This window comes from Mangifera indica, chromosome 1, assembly GCF_011075055.1.
Source record: "Mangifera indica cultivar Alphonso chromosome 1, CATAS_Mindica_2.1, whole genome shotgun sequence".
Lineage (NCBI taxonomy): Eukaryota > Viridiplantae > Streptophyta > Magnoliopsida > Sapindales > Anacardiaceae > Mangifera > Mangifera indica.
Genome location: NC_058137.1, coordinates 9,762,660 through 9,779,513, shown reverse-complemented (window position 1 = coordinate 9,779,513; position 16,854 = coordinate 9,762,660). Strand labels below are relative to the sequence as shown.

The following is a 16,854-nucleotide window of genomic DNA, read 5'->3' as shown; positions in this document are numbered from 1 at the left end:
TCAATGAACAAATCTTTATTAATGTACACCGGAATTTCCAGAACAATTATCTTCTCATACGGAAACACGAAAACGTTACAAAATACACAATTTGTGTAACAAACATGCCAAGTACAGAGAATGTTGAACTACAAGATTTTACATGACAACATTGCAACGGTACTCCAAAACATACAACACAAATATTTTCTTTAAAAGATGATAAAATTAATTACAAACTTAACTTCCTTTCGGCTAAAAGACTATATATATTTACAATTTCTCAGGTCGCTTGCGGCTGCTTCAAAAAATGTCAGTAACATAATGCATGCAGATTATGTTTTATAACAATGTCCACACATGCCTCTGATTGGTGAAACAATGTTTGGACATCGGTGATCTTCTAGGGATTTTGAGCTTGTAGATTTTTTTATTCCCAGTGTTAGATTAGGCAGGCTCACGAGGACGGGTGGCCCAAATTGAACTCAAAGCTCTAAGCCGCTGGAAGTACTCTCCCAGTGCAAGCAGGCCTCTAGCTGCCTGGCGAGTTGTTAGGATTCGAAACATCTGCTGTAGCGTTTCCTGGCGAAGATGGTCAGCCTGTTTGGACAAGAACATGTAAAGTTGGCAGCATGTCAAGATGTTCCAATTAAAACTAAAATCGTTCAGATGGTATGAACCCAATTTCTTAAGAATCATGTATGCTAAGATCCATAAATTCCTTTCAAGCAATCATATCATTTTTGTTCTCGAAACACCAATTCGTGGTCAGGTCATCAATCATGAAATCTTATTCAGAGAAACTCTCGACAGCAGAGAATATCCATGTTAGACTTTGTAACTTTGCAGAAATGGGAAGCACTTGAGGGGAACCTTGACTATGGGATTACAAAACTGAAATTGCCTACACATCAGGATGTAACAAACCACTAATATAATGAATTCAATGCCTGAGAAGATTGTTTAAAAGGAAAGGGAAGAGAAAAAAGAGGCATGTGATTTGTCTCACATCATGGGCTCTTAGAATTCAACCAGAATAATAACTAAATCATCAACGAGTTATTCTGCATACCAGCTGCATAGTGCTTTAGTAAATGGCTAGAAAATACTTCAAATTCAAATATGATTGAATATTCAACTCAATAAGTTTCTCTGTTCAAATCAAATGTGCTGATAGAGAACAAACTGATTTTTCAGAAAATGGATTATTGAAGGAAATTAAGAGTGAGCATGTGATATATGCATCAGCTATACTTGGAAAGAATTTGGAATAAAGCCATACTTGATTGGCAATGATGAAGATTCTTACCTGGTTCACGAAGCTGACTAGAGCTTCCAACTTTTCCATTGCAGTGGGTATCCGTGGGATGCAACCTCCTTCGACCAGTTGACCAGCAGCTACAGTATCAGCAAGTGTTGACTGCAATTTATCCATGCCTTGTGAAAGAGCATCTTCTGCTTGCTGACACGATTGTCTTAAGTTATTAACATCCATAAATTGCGAATCCGTCAAGGTGTCAAGATGAGGATGGAGAACCTATCATCAATGTTAATTTATGATTCAGTGTTTCTCTACCAGTGGTAAGAGAAAATGGATAACAATTTATTATCAATGGTTACCTTCATTTATCATTCATGAATGCATTCAATGGAAAAAATTATTTCACTTACTAAATAAAATTGCATATGAATCACCTTAAGAAGCTCTGATGGGCGAAATCCTCCTATCCAAAAGAAAAACCGTTCAGCTGCTGTCTTCCACATGCCAGACATTACATAGAAAACATCGTCTTTTGCAGCAGCGGATTTCAAGCGGAAAAGTTCAAAATAGTGACTCATGCCACCCTCCACTAGTATGTGAAGCTCTATATCACTAATATGGGCCTGCAGAGCAGACCTCAGTTCACAAATTTGCCTATTTTGCTCTTCAACCCAGTGTCCATACTCCATCTCAAACGCGGCAATTCCTGTGCAAACCTTGGTGAGGGCTAGTTATTCAACACAATAACATGAAATGACAAAATGAAGTTTTTTATGAGCAACAGGAACCACCAGAAATAAAATCACAAAGAACACATTTAGCAAATCAAGATGATAAACAAAGCTTCATATCACAAAATCAATTTTCATGGTGGTGTCAAGTTTGCAAACCGTTGGAAACTTGTGCTTATGAACTGCTGGAATCTATTGCCAGGAACATTTGTAAGACAACTGGTTTATAGACAGCATTGAATTAACTTTATCATGGATAAAGAAGGTATGTAATCTTTCCTGTGTATTCTTTACCAGCACTTGAAATATGATGTTGAAAAATTTTAAAAAAAAAAAAGATATAGGAAATAAACTATGAACATATTGGGGGAATCATTTTTTGAAGGGAATAAGATTCATGTATTAAACAGAAGGAACAAACAATGAGTGGAGGTGGTAAGCTAGTATTACTGAAATTCCACATGCAAAGTTTATCGTCAAACAAACACTCTAGGTCCCGAGATTCAAATACCAAATCACCACAAGTAGAGACATGCAATATCGAGACATAGCAATGTTTCATGCGAGGACATCAAAAGCAGAAGTTATCCAGCAGTATTTTGACAAACCTGAGTTTACAGGTCCAGAGAACCCAATCTGAGAACCTTCTACTCCACCACCCATGTACAAACCCTGCACCGTAGCATTTGCTGTTTCAAGTATTTGGATGTTAACTGGAAATAGAAGGACATAGAGACACTCTAGTGTTCTTATACCAATCAATTAAACAAGACAGAAAATGCTAATCTTCTTCATACCTGTTGTCTGTCTCGCTCGAGTTCCTGCTCCAACTGAACTAACTTTAATCTACTAGATTCAAGCTGCTGAACATAGGCCTGCAAAGCGAACAAAAACAAAATTTAAAATCCCAAGCTACCTGTTGCATGTAGAGAATCTGTTTCAAAGCAGAACTCATAATACCTTTTTCCGCAACCGGCTTTTACGAGCAGCTTCACGGTTCTGTGCAAGACGTCTTTGTATCTGCAAAAATATTATCGAAAAAAGAAAGATAAAAAAGATTCATTTCATGTTGAAAGGAAAAACATTTGATATATTAAAAAAACTATACCCAAAAATAGACACAACTACGGGTCAAATTGGTCAATTGTGAGAATGCATACAATACAGTGAAGTCAAAGGTGATTTATGTGCAGATATAGACTATTATTCAAGTAATTTCTAGTCAATCATGGAGAAGATGATTAATTTGAAAATAGTTATCATACAAGAAAGCCAGAGGAAACAGCAGAATACACCAGATCATAGAGCAATTACCAAAGTCCTAGTGAACAAATACAAAAACCAACTTCATTGTATTAATACATGAACCACTTTTCAGGAGTATAATATTTCAAAAGTTTCAGTGAATTAGGCAAACATAAAGCAACAATACTTTCAGAGAAGAAACAAGGATCAAAGACTAAGAAGCAGAACAAGAGTTTGTGAGTCTGCAGAAAACAGAAGATGCAAATAAAATGTACAATAGCTAACCTGAACAAGAAAAATACAGCAAGGAAAAGGAGGAGACATGAACCTAGAGGTCAAAAACAGAATGAATTCTTCTAAATTTCAATGGAAATATTTCAACCAACAGATATGTCCACCCAGTCAAAATAATATTCATATAATTAGAATCAGAGAGAAATGGAAGACCAGAAATACAATCAAACTTACCTTATCAACAGGTTTACTTGCTTCTTGTTCATACTTGTTAGAAGGTGGGAATGTTCCATGTGAAGTATCCTCTGACTGAAAAGTTGAATATTAAAAAAATGGTTATCTCGGGAATCAAAATTATGTGTCCTCTACTATCAGACCAAGTAGATCAAATGTCAACAGTCTACACCTGAGTGTCTAGTTTTGTATCCACCTCCACAATCATAGGTGTTGATGTACTCGGATTGCCATTACTTTTAATGTTTCCCCCCCATGTGCCAAGTTGATGAATGGGCTCATAAATTCCCAATCTACTTGGGGTGACAAACTGGGCAGACGGAGAGTTCATGCCCTTTGAACTCATGATGGGATGCAACTCCATTCACTTTAGACATAACACAAAAATGAGTTATAAGCTTTAAGACAGCAAAGTGCAAAATTGAGAAAAGGGTATAAGATTTTGACGTCTAAATTTGAACTAAAACAAAATCAGCCTAACAGAATATCAAATTCACAGATAGCGCATAACAATCTGAGTCATGGAAAACTTAACAACTTGCTCTACTTATGCCATAGCAACAGATCCTAAGAGTTAAGTTCTGACATAATTTGATTCAGATCTAAGAAGACATAAATTTAATAACAAGCAATACCTTTTCCAAATGAAACCAGCACAAGACAAACAGTTATTAGTAACGTAAGGGCACAAAAGTGAAAGAAGTACATCGCAGACTAACTATATCAATCCAGTATTGAAAGTCAAGTGTCTTGATGCACACTGCCATTTAATACACCACCCATAACTAGAGGATTTGGATGTACAAAAGGGCAAAGAAAGGGCTCTAATTTATCATCAAGAACACCAAAAAAATAATCAGTTATCTATTTCTCGGTCTTCATGCTCATAATTAGAGTCACAAGCATGAAGACCAAACTACTGATTCGTAAAAGCAAAACAGAGGAATTCTAAGCACAACATTTTTTTCCATGCAGTTGACAAATTGATTCATAAAAACCTCAAATGAAGTTATACACACCGACTTTCTAAGTAAAATTATAGTTGATGATAAATTTTGTCATTTCCACTGCCAAAGTTGCTTATTTCATTTACCGGTAATATTCACTAGATCAATTCATCAACAAGAGATATTAGTCTTATTAGTGTTAAGCAACAGTCCACCCATAAATCCTGTAACTTTTCAAATAAAAGAACTCAACTAAGAACACCAAACTTTAGCCAAAACAGCATTCTGATCTCTATAAACAATGAAAGTTGCTTACATTTCAACCAAGAGTACTTAACAAGAAGAAGAAACTTGCACCTACTGTGTGCCCTTTTGGAACACTCAGATCACAGCCAAGTGCAAGAAAAGTTTCGAAACTAATTATCATATTTTTTTTGTTTTATATTAATTTAAGATCATGACTAAATTGCCAGGTCATTCCATTATTGGAGCTTACTGTTAACTTGCCTGCTTTTATGTGCTAATGGTGGACCTATTCATACCTAAAATTCTTTATTCCCAACTGGATAAATATAACATTATTTCACAACATCTTTCTTCACATGTATCTCAAATATTAACAAATAAAAGACACTCCAGTGATTCAAATCGTGTGGGTTACCAAATTGCTGTATGTTTATAGCAAAAAATGAACGAAATCAACATAGTAACCGAGTTGTATAGAACTGTAGGTTAAAAACAAAGAAGCACCAAGCCTACAACTTGACAGTTACCAAATCTCATACTTTTGACTTGATATTAATAATAATGGCATAACATATGAGCAATCATTATATTGAGATGAAATGAACCGGTGGAGGACGGGGTCAACAATAACATAGCGAAAAACAGAAAATGGCAACAGTCCTGAAGATACTAATTCACAGGTTGAGTGAAATTAGCAACAAAACGTGAAACTGCAAAACATGTGTTCAAATCGTTCACTTGAAGGGAGCAGTAGCGAAAATTAAAATATTATCATAAAAGATGGTTTTAATTTCCGCTACAAGCCCATCCATTAAACAGAAACCACTTATCTCCAAATGGGAAGTTCAAACTTTCACAATCGAAATTAGCAAAACAAAATCAAATTTTTAAAAAAACAACAAAATCATATATTCAAGCTGCACGATAACTGATAAACCTGGAAACATTTCCAGAAACAAAGACATAAATTTCAATTAAACTATTTCCAAAAACAGAATCAATAAACAAACAGTAACAATAAGAGGATCAAATAATCAGATGAAACAAAATTCATCACTGATACACTCATAGAACAAAAATAAATAAATAAACACCCTTTTTGTCTTATGAACTAAACTCAGTACTTGATGAAGAAATTAAAACCCGCAAGAACAACAAAAACAACAAGAAACCTTTTGAATTCTGACTCTGAAAACAGAAACAAGCAACTTTTTTCAATCAACTATACTTTCCTTTCAGGGAAACCAAACACGACAAAAAAGAAAAAAAAAACAGAAAAGGGGAAAACGAAAAAGAAAAACAGAAAAGAGGGAACAAGTACAAAAGGAACCAACCTTTTTATTTCACTTCAAACTGGCATGCATGAATGAGAAGGGAAGTTATTTAATCGGTTAATTTCCCGCTAAAAGCTCAGACTGTTCTCTGCAAGAACAGCAACAGAACTTAAAACGACAAGGAAGAATGAAAGAAATGGTAGCAGAAGTAGTAGTAGAAAGAGCAAGTTTCCTTGTTGAAGTTGGGGTGAAACTCGATTCACTCGCATCATTTCTAATAAGAATCTATTGAGCTACACGACAGCTTAAACAACTGTTCCCCGATTATTTAATTCCCGTCTTTTCTTTATTTTTTTTCCCCACTCTTTAATTTGTTTTTAAATAATAAATAAATAATATTAAACATAAAAGAATGTGCATGTATTTTTATGAGTGGTCAAATGCATAACTTTTCTTTGTGCATAGCATAATCTAATGTACTATAAGGTAGAATAAAGAGTTTTTTTTTTTTTTTAACTCCTACATAAATAGATATTTATAAATTTTTAAGTATATAATTGAACATATAAATAATATATAATTATGTAATTAAATATTAATTTATATTTAATATAAAATTAAAGATAATTTTATTATTAAAAATAATAGGGTTCACTAGAATTCTGTTTTAATAAATTTTTTCTGACATATTTTTTTTAATTTTCTAACTTAAAAATTTGTAAATATATTTATTTGAACAATCACAACATGGGTAATTAAAGTCATTTTACACAATCAAGTTAAAGTCAATGTTGTTTTATTGTTAAATGCCCTTAAATTATGAATTTTAAAAAAGGCCTTTAAAATGAGTTTCTGTAAAAGGTATCCCTCTCTGTCTCACAATTTATAGTCTCTCCAATTGTCTCTTTCCACTATCTAATTCTAATGTGACAGCGCCCTCGAATGATGAACGGTTGTTATTGCGTGTGGTCACACACGTGCGCCCTTTTTAAGATTTCTTCTTTTAATTTTTAACTTTGGATTTTTAAAATCATTATATTTAATTTTTAAAATAATAAATTAAAATAAATTGGCCTATCAAAGATTCTAACAGAAATATTCTAAAGAATATATTTGGGACTTAAATTATGTTATGAATTTTGGAAAAATTTTAACAAAAAAAAAAAGTGATGGGAAAAAATCATTTTCCACTTAGAAAAGTTTTTTTTTTTTTTGGTGGAAGAAATGTCATTTTTCTTATTCATAATTTGGAGATGGACAAAGTATATTATTGTTTGCAAAATGTCAAATTGATTTGATCAATCAAACTATGTATTTATGCTCTTTCTAATTTTCCCTGTTGTTGTGCTTATCAATACATCTTTTGATTTAGCCAATTAGGGTTTACAAAACCTTAATTTTATCCAACAAAAACAACATCAGTTGATTATGAGTCATGTGTGCACTTTGTATATGCGGGATGAGTTGGCACAGTCCATGTAACCCCATGCATCAAAAAGTTTTCCACATTTATGGCCATGGGTGTAAAAAAAGTAACAAGAATATAATTTCATTTATACGAGTACATTTATGTATCTTCTGAGAAAATATTCTATCAATTTCATGTTTTATATATGTGTGTGTGTGTGGATCACCATCTGAATACGTAAATGATATTAACTAAGATTCTATGAATTAATACAAATATAATTAAAAGTATATCATACAACTCGTTTTAATTTCATCTTTTAAAAGAATTAAGATAAAAATGATACAAGTAATTAATCCTACCTCATTATCTTATCGACTCTTTTTGTTTTAAAGTTAATTTTTGATTAAAGAATGTTTCATTTACTTCAAATTAACGTTATTATGAAAGATTGGTCTAATTTTAAGTTATATTTAAAAAAAAATCGATTAAAACCAAATATAAATATGTGGCATGCACAATAGGCAAAGATAGGCGCGATGGGCTTGCCTCTTAAAAGTTTAAAATATTATATTTTAGCTCACCATATTTATCTTGCCTACCCCATCTACTCAACCCAAACATTCCAATCCTTTATCTCAATTAATTTTTCATACAATAAAACTATATATACTCATTTTTGGTACATAATTTGTGTACACAGATGAGATGTTATCATGTGATTAGATATTTCTTTATCATATGATGACACATGTTTTAGAATCGACTAATTACATGATGACACAACACTATATACATGAATTATGTATCAAAAATGGGTGCACATAGTATTGCTCTTTTTCATAAATTATAATTTAAAATCAAATTGGTCTTGCATAATAATATAAATTTGAAATAAATAATTCATTTTTAAATATAAAATTAACTACAAACAACAAAAAGTTAATAAAATAATGAGGTAGAATTTGTCACTCCTAGTGTACTTTTACAAAAGATTTCTATATATTTAATACAAATTTTAACTTTAAATAATGTAAATAAAGTTAACAATCATATTTATAATATAAATTAACAATAATAATTTAGATAGATCGAAAAACATAGATTTTAAGACAATTTAAAATAAAATTTTGGATGACAAAGTGTTTAAGAGGCTAAGTTTCTTGAGATTAAAGTTAATGATAAAACAGGTATTAATTTAATATTTTGATTATATCTATATAATTCAAAATATTGCATAATCCCAACAAAATTAATTTATTTTAATTAATTTTTTTTAAATCACTAAGAGAACTCTCAAATGCAGCTTTATCACATGCTTACATGCAATCTCATCCACTCCAACATAAATAAAAAAAAAAAAAATTATAATCCAATGCGTTGGTTCCTAATCTGCGAGCAAATAATTAGTTAATCATCTACAGACAAAATTTTAAAAAAAAAAATTATTAAAAAATTCAGCGTTTGATAATTATTATTAGGCCAAAAGTCTTGTTTCCACCTAAGATTTAATGTAACCCTAAATTTTCACTTTTTAACTTTTAAAACTTGGAAACTTATCTATTAGCTAATTTTTATTAAAAATCTCAATTAGAATTAAGAATAAAATGGTCATTTAATAAAAAAAATTTATAAAATTAAAATTTTATCATATTTTTCTCTCTAGATTTAAAAATTATGATTTTCCCCCACCTAAGATTTGAAAAATAAATATTTCTTTCTTAAGGTTTGTAATTTTATCTTGTTGTTACTCCTTCGATAATCAGAACTAACTAACCTTCATATTAGTGATCTTCCCTCTCTTGAATGATAATGAATCATCAGTCAACCAGAGGTGGATTGACGATTCATTGAATAACAACAAGACAAAACTACAAACCTTAAGGGGGAAATGCTTATTTTTTAAACTTTATGCAAGGGAAAAATAATAGTTTTTAAACTTATAGAAGAAAATGTGAAAAACTTTAATTTTATAAAAAAAATTATTAAATTATGATTTTACTTTTAATTTAAATAGAAATTGATTTATAGGTAAATATTTAGGTTTTTAAAAATTAAAGGGTGAGACTGGGATTACACCAAACCTTGGGTGGGAACAAGTTTTTTCGCCTTATCATTAATCTGACCAAACTCCAACCTCTCTGAAAATTGGCCCTTCATATCCCGCAGGAGACAAGTGGTGACCTCAAGCACATCCACTATCTAATAGCCATATAGCATACTTTAAAATAAAATAATTAAATTTATTAATAAAAAATCCTTTTGTCCTATCTTTGGAAGCAAGAATAAAAAATTCCTGTGCTAGATAGTTTTATCAAAGTGGGCAATCATATATTATAGGTCGGATGACATTATTCCATTGAAAAAAAATTATATACTAGTTGAAACTACTTTCTTTTATTCATATCTCTTGGAAATATTATGGTTCAAAATTCTACCAATTATATTCTTTTCAACCCTATAATATAGGGATAAAACAACGTGACAAGATAGAACGAAATCGAATACGTTAATATTTATTTTTGTTCTTATAGAAAAAATCATTTTTTATCTTCGTCTCATTTTCAATACAAGATAATAAAGAATCTCTTTTTCCTTTCCATGGGGATAAATTCAATCCCTTCCCTTTCTCTCTTCATTCTTATTGAAAAAATCCTCTCTTTTTCTCTTACTGATTCCCTTATCTATTGCCTTTGATTTTAAACATTTTATTTGTAACTAGCAATTAGAAGATAATTAATCAGGAGGTTTTACAATAGCAACAATATAATGTGCTCCCTAAGATACTGATTTCACAAACTTTGTCTACAACTGCTTCACTTTCTGTGGGTGCTTCTTGGTTAATGGCAGAATTTTTATTATTTAATGTGAATTAGAGTATTCTAATGATGATTTTGGATTGTGACCAATTAGTCTGTGACATGATGGAAATTATTACACATTGAAATTATCGTTTATATGTTGAATCAATGTTTTGATCTTATGATATGTGTTATAAAAGTGATACAAGGGAGATTGATTGATCTATGGACAAATAGTTGACTTAGAGCTGTCTTGTTATAAGAGGAAATTCGATAACATTATAGATTTGTATGTTAGTTAATTATATATATATATATATATATATATATATATAACATAATTACTTTCATGAATAAATAATTAAATATGCCCATATTCATTATCCCCATATACCTTTAATTTCATGTTTTTCACATAGTTCTAAAAAATAAAACATACCTAGATCCATTGTGTTCTGAAACGTGCAAAATATAACGAGAATTGTAGAATAAGTTGATTTTTCTCTCTTAACCCCTTTCTTGATGATGGAAGAACTTAATTATTTATAGTAATTTTTTGTTATTTTTGCTGCAAAAGGTAGAAAGAGGACCAACCCCTATTTATAATGTTAATAGTAACTTTCCATCAAAAGTTATATCCTTACAATGAGTTATATCTTTTCATCATAAAAGTCATAAGTTACATCTTCTACAAAGAGTTATATCTTCTCATGAACCAATATAATTTTGATATTGAAAATCTTATTAAAATAAATACAATTATGTTTGATCAAAATAAATGTCATGTGAGTCATAATTCTTACATTGTAAAAATAGTTGTGACTGAATATCTATTCAAAGAAAATGAACTATAGTTCAAAACATTTTTCATATTATAGTTATGGTGATGGAACACTGTTGGGAATAATTAAATATATTGTAATGAAATTCTATGAATTCTGTAAATAAGAATTTACGTACCCGGATTAATTTTTAATAAAGCTTCTTTGAATATGACATAAGGTATTGACGTTAGTGTATTTTCACGATGTCATTTGCCTACGTACTGATTTTCATTTAAGAGATAAGATCTGTGCATTGGTTTCTGTGTATTGGATGAAGAATTCTTCTCTTAAAAAAATGGCATTCTTTCTTTTCGGGAGGCAGTTAGGACTTTAAATAAGAGTCCAACTATCAATTATTAACCTCCAATAACTGCCCTTTGATAGTTAAGAAAATTGGATCGGATTGACCTGTCATAGGTGAACCCGTATCTAATATCTCCCACTCACACATGATGGAAGACTCGAACTAAATGTTTAGTCATAGAAATCTCATACAATATTACGTTTCATACTTACAAATGTGTCATACGATCTCGAAAGTAACATGCACTTGAAAGCTAAATATTATACATCTGTTAGGAATAGCATAGTTGCTTCAATCCGAATAAAACAAAATAAAGCGTTAGGCTCGCAACACCCAGACTTACTTGATAACATTAGCTCCCTTTAATCCCTCATTTATCATTGTATTATTTTTTTATGTATCTATGATCAAGTTCGATCTCTCATATGAGTGACATGATTGGCCCACCAATGGACACACATAACATATAAGTCTTCCTCTTCTACTCAAAATTCTCAATTTAAACTTAGTTATTTTTCTAGTCATACTCTATAGACCGAATCATGCATGGCCATAGATTTCAAGCTAAGATAGCAACATTAAGAGTAAACATCGAATAACAGTAAAGAGTTGAAGGGTATCAACATGAGGTAATCCTCATAAAGTCTCACACAGTGAGGAAGCAAGAATTCATCCTCTCATTACTTTAACTGGTCGTCTTATTTATGCACACATGGTATGAATCATGTGTTACTGTGTGTATTTTTTTTTTTCAAATGTCATTTACAATACTGTACAGATCTTAGTTCAACCACTATACTCAGCGTCTAATCTAAGTTCTTAATCATCTTCATATTTGTAGGTATTTATCTATATTAAGAACTTATATTAAACATTCACAAGTTATTTGGACATGAAGAATCTAAATCGATCATTTCAAATGTATCTATTCATGACCTCATCTTGATCAATCATCAAAGCGACATTTTAACTTCGATAAATTTTTTCTTGAGAATTTGTCTCCTATTTGTATGCTCTTTCAACATCACATTTCTTAAGAATAATGTCTCATCTTGGTTTGCTCTCTCAGCGTCAAAGACAATTGCTCGTGTGAGTGAGTCAATCTCTAACTTGTGTGACATTATAATCTTGTTGAGCTAAAAACGATGTGTATGTAGTGAAAACCTAAGAATTTCAGGATGCAAGTTTAAAAACATAAAATGAACTTGAATTCATGGTTTTCGACATTGTGTCACCAGTATAATATATAAGCTCAACACTTATCAATCATAGTCTACGCAATCTAAGAAATTTAACATTTGTAAGATATATTTTTCTTGGAACAATCTCGGTCAAATGATCAGTGATCATACAATGCGTAGAATTATATTGTACATTCATTTCCCTCTTAAAATAGAGTCTTTTGTTACGTTGTGTCTAATGTCAATACGTTTGATTATCCTATTAAAATTTAGGATATTTTATTTCAACAGACAACTATTGCTCTGATAATATTGTCATATTTACTCAGATTCACGTAGAATTTTCTTAACCAAATAGTTACTTACACATTTACTGAATACGTTATATACTAGGTTGTCGATGTGGATACAGCTACGCATAATCAATCATCCTTAATGTAATTTGTGTTGGTCTAAACTCTTTCTCCAACTGGCATTTCAATAGTCAATCAAACGCAAATTTGATCTTTATTCACATAATCAATCATCCACAAAGCTTTTTAAATAATCAATATTCTATATATAACCTTTCAATGCTCTTTTCAGCATTTACTTATATCGACTGACCAGCTCAACAACAAAAATAAATATCTGAGTGTGTACGCCCCATAGCATACATAATACATCTTATGACATTTGAATAGGTAACCATTGACATTTTTCTACTTCTATCTTAAGTTTTAAGACATATCTCTTTTGGTTTGATAATTTGTCATTTGACACAAGAATATCAACAAGTCAAAAAATATGAACAACTTTCCTTTGATGATTATCATTTACTTCAAATCATTTATAGTTATCTATACAACATCACACACATTGATAAAATTATAAATTTACCATCAAACTTCGTCATATAGATATGGTAGTCTTGATAAATCATTTTAAAGTCATAAGGTATTATCACTTATGAGATTTCATGTACCAGTATCTGGATGATGGTTTTAGGTCATTTAATATCCTTAAAGTTGGCACACTCTACGCTTTAGAACTATAACAATGGGATTTATATCTCGTTTCACGCATATTTTTTTGTCAAGTTTTCCTCTAAGAAAAATTGTCTTGACATATATCTAGTGTAATTCTAAATTCAAATGTATTATTATAGCTAAAATTAAACATATTGAAGTAAATCTTATAAATGACGAAAATATCCGTTTAAGCAATCTATACTTTCTCATTGGGTATAGTTTTTTGCTATAAAGTGAAATTATATTTATTTGTTGAGTCATCCACTTTACGACTTATTCAGAAAACTCATTCATTTCCAATGTATTTTTGATCTATCAGTAAGTTAACTAAAACCTAAAATTGGTTTGTTTTCTTTGCATTTCATCTCTTCTTCTAATACATTTCAAAATTTTTTTATTAAGAGATGAGACAATTTCTTATATTATTTCAGGTTCTTCATCACCTTAGAGAGTGGTTATGAAAACTTTGTTTTCACTTCAAAACATCACTTGAATACTTTTGATGTCCACTTCTATGCAATTGATAATTAATGCTCCCATTATCCAAAATAGATTAAAGCTTAATTTCAATTTTCCTACTAGGTTGAGATGAACAAAGCAAGCAATTGAGGATCATTACTCTCACTATCCGAAATAGGTTAGAGCTAAATTGCATTTGCTCCCACTATCTAGAACAAGTATAAATATTATTTCTTAAGACTCAACTACTAGTCACTAAGATATATCCATCCTCATTCATTTTTCGTCTTATTCAAATGAAACTTTTCATCAACATCATGCTTATTAAAAAAATATTCTCTATGAATATAGTATCTCATAGTACAATATCAATTAATCTTCCAGTAGAATCCTCCATAATGAACAATACCCTTTAGAGTGTTCAACGTATCTGATAAAGATACATTCATTTCTTCTGAGTCCCAATTGTTCAAACTTATAAGAAAAATTATGGATAGACATTACTAAACACTATAGGTGCAATCAATTAACTCAAGTTTTCTACTTGACTATAACTCATAAGAAGTGGAAGCAACTGATTTAGTAGGCAATCAATTAAGTACTAAAGCAGCAATAAACATCATATCATTACAAAGTGACTTGACATTTTGCTTACATCTTCATTGACTTAACCATTTCCAATAGAGTTCAATTACTCTTCTTTGCTACACTAATTTGTTGTGAAGTTCTTAGAATTACTATTTATCATACTATTTCTTTTTCATTACTCAGTTTTTTGAACTTTTTGGACAAATGCTCAAGACCTCGGTGAGTTCTTAAAAACCTTATCCATCTTGTCTAATTGATTCTCAACCTCAATTATATATACATTGTGTCTAAAGTAGTACACTGCTTCTGACTTATGGGAGATCAAGTAGACAAGACTGAATCAAGCATTATTATCAACACTAGTAATGAAATATGAGATACCTTCTCAAACTTTACATTCATATAAAAGCATATACCTAAGTATATAAATTGCAAAGGAAGTCAAGCTCTTACAGCTTTGTCGAAATGGTTTTCTAGAAGTTTTTCCAACTAGGCAATGTTCATATTTGGATAGTTGTATTTATGTGAAAGTTCCTAGTAAGCTTTCATAGGCCAATTTATTCAACACATCTTGACAACCGTGCCATAATTTGACATGTCCTATATTTGCATTCATATTCATATATATAAGAGAAGCAAATAATGAAAAACTTAACATTATCAGAATGTAAGGTGATAAACACCACACAACCATTCAAACAACAAATCAAATCTATAGAAGTCAATTTTATCGTATTTTAATAAAAACACCCAAAAAAATTCAAATTATATTCTAGTTTAAGTAGAACAAGCACTTTGATCAAGATTCATTGAATATTTAAAGCATATTGGATTTCATGTAAGTATGAGATTTGACCACCTCGCAAAACTCATTTTCTTGTGTCTACTCCTCTTACTATAGCCCTTGTGTTGTTGCCTACATATATCCAATTCATTTTATTTAGAATTCGACAAAAATTTATTAAAGATCTTTGATTATAAGTTACTTGGTTAGTGACTTATGAGACCATAATCTATGTACGATAATAGTCAATTAATATCATAATACTAGAAAATAAAATGTTATCACTTTATATTGAACAAGACTACCTTTTTCAGCTTCGTTCAATTATAAGCGTTATAATTCTCGTTGTTTCTATTGCAACTATTCATCTTGTTTCTGTCGCTTCTTCTGGTACTTTTGTCACTCTCCCATTTCAATTCATTGTTATTATTCGTTGAGTATTATACGATCTCTTTCTCGTATTTAGACTTGAGCCACTTACTTTTAAAACTTAATTCTACAATGTATGCACGAGTACCAAGTTCAACTGCCTCAAAGGTGCTTGTCCTCTAACTCTATGCAGTAAGAACAACTAACAAAAGTATTTCCATTTTCATTATGGGTCATATGTACCTTTATACGCTCCCACTATCGAGAAGAAGTCACTTTTTTAAATGAACCTACTATTCATGTATCAGGTTAAGTGTAGTCAACTTCAGTTCTATAATCATATTTGACATTCAATCAAATTTAATAATCAACTGTCTTTATTTGGAGACTATAGTTCCTCCAAACATTTTAATCTAAAACTATACATATGGCATATACAATTGAATATTACTGATACTTATATACTAGATCGTTATTCATGAAACTCATCAAGATATCACCTAAAGTGAGTCTTACTTCTTACATGCATGATGTAAGTCCACATCACGTTTGTGTAAGACACCCATTTGGGTTTCTTTCCTTTAGTCAGCCACGACTCTATCTTAACATGATCTACAGCCTCCAAAGCCTTTTGCTCATCTAGGATATTGTGCATGTTAAATGTCACGTATTGAAATTCTTCCTATTCAGTATCATTCTCATTCAAATTAACCATCATTTCCAAGAATGTTACGATTAACTAGATCATAGAGATATATATATAAGACACAACACTATCAACACAATCAAATACATATCAATTATCGAAATTACGCATTAAAAATTTAAAATATTCCACATAAGGCACAGAGTCGAAAGTTCACTATGTTCCAATCATCTTCCATGATACAAATGTTTGACATTTTAAACTTTAATCTAATTACACCAATATTAATTCTAGATGAGAATTTCATTAAATTCTATCAATCTCATAAT

The 16,854-nt window shown here is 30.7% G+C and overlaps 1 protein-coding gene across 2 annotated transcripts; it reads right to left on the bottom strand.

Annotated features, from left to right (window-relative positions):
* On the bottom strand, nt 1-6,417 carry LOC123221910 (transcription factor TGA1-like). 2 transcript variants are annotated; one of them, XM_044645042.1, is made up of 9 exons: nt 6,212-6,417; nt 3,857-4,051; nt 3,685-3,759; nt 2,932-2,991; nt 2,769-2,846; nt 2,580-2,643; nt 1,675-1,946; nt 1,289-1,516; nt 1-579 (listed from the first exon to the last, which is right to left on the bottom strand). In XM_044645042.1, the coding sequence occupies exons 2-9, from the start codon at nt 4,046-4,048 to the stop codon at nt 427-429; spliced, it is 1,122 nt and encodes a 373-aa protein (XP_044500977.1). In that variant the 5' UTR covers nt 4,049-4,051; nt 6,212-6,417; the 3' UTR covers nt 1-426. The 2 variants fall into 2 exon arrangements, with proteins under 2 accessions (XP_044500977.1, XP_044501750.1); XM_044645815.1 differs by lacking the exon at nt 6,212-6,417 and adding an exon at nt 4,948-5,030.
* Between the last annotated feature and the right edge of the window lie 10,437 nt (nt 6,418-16,854).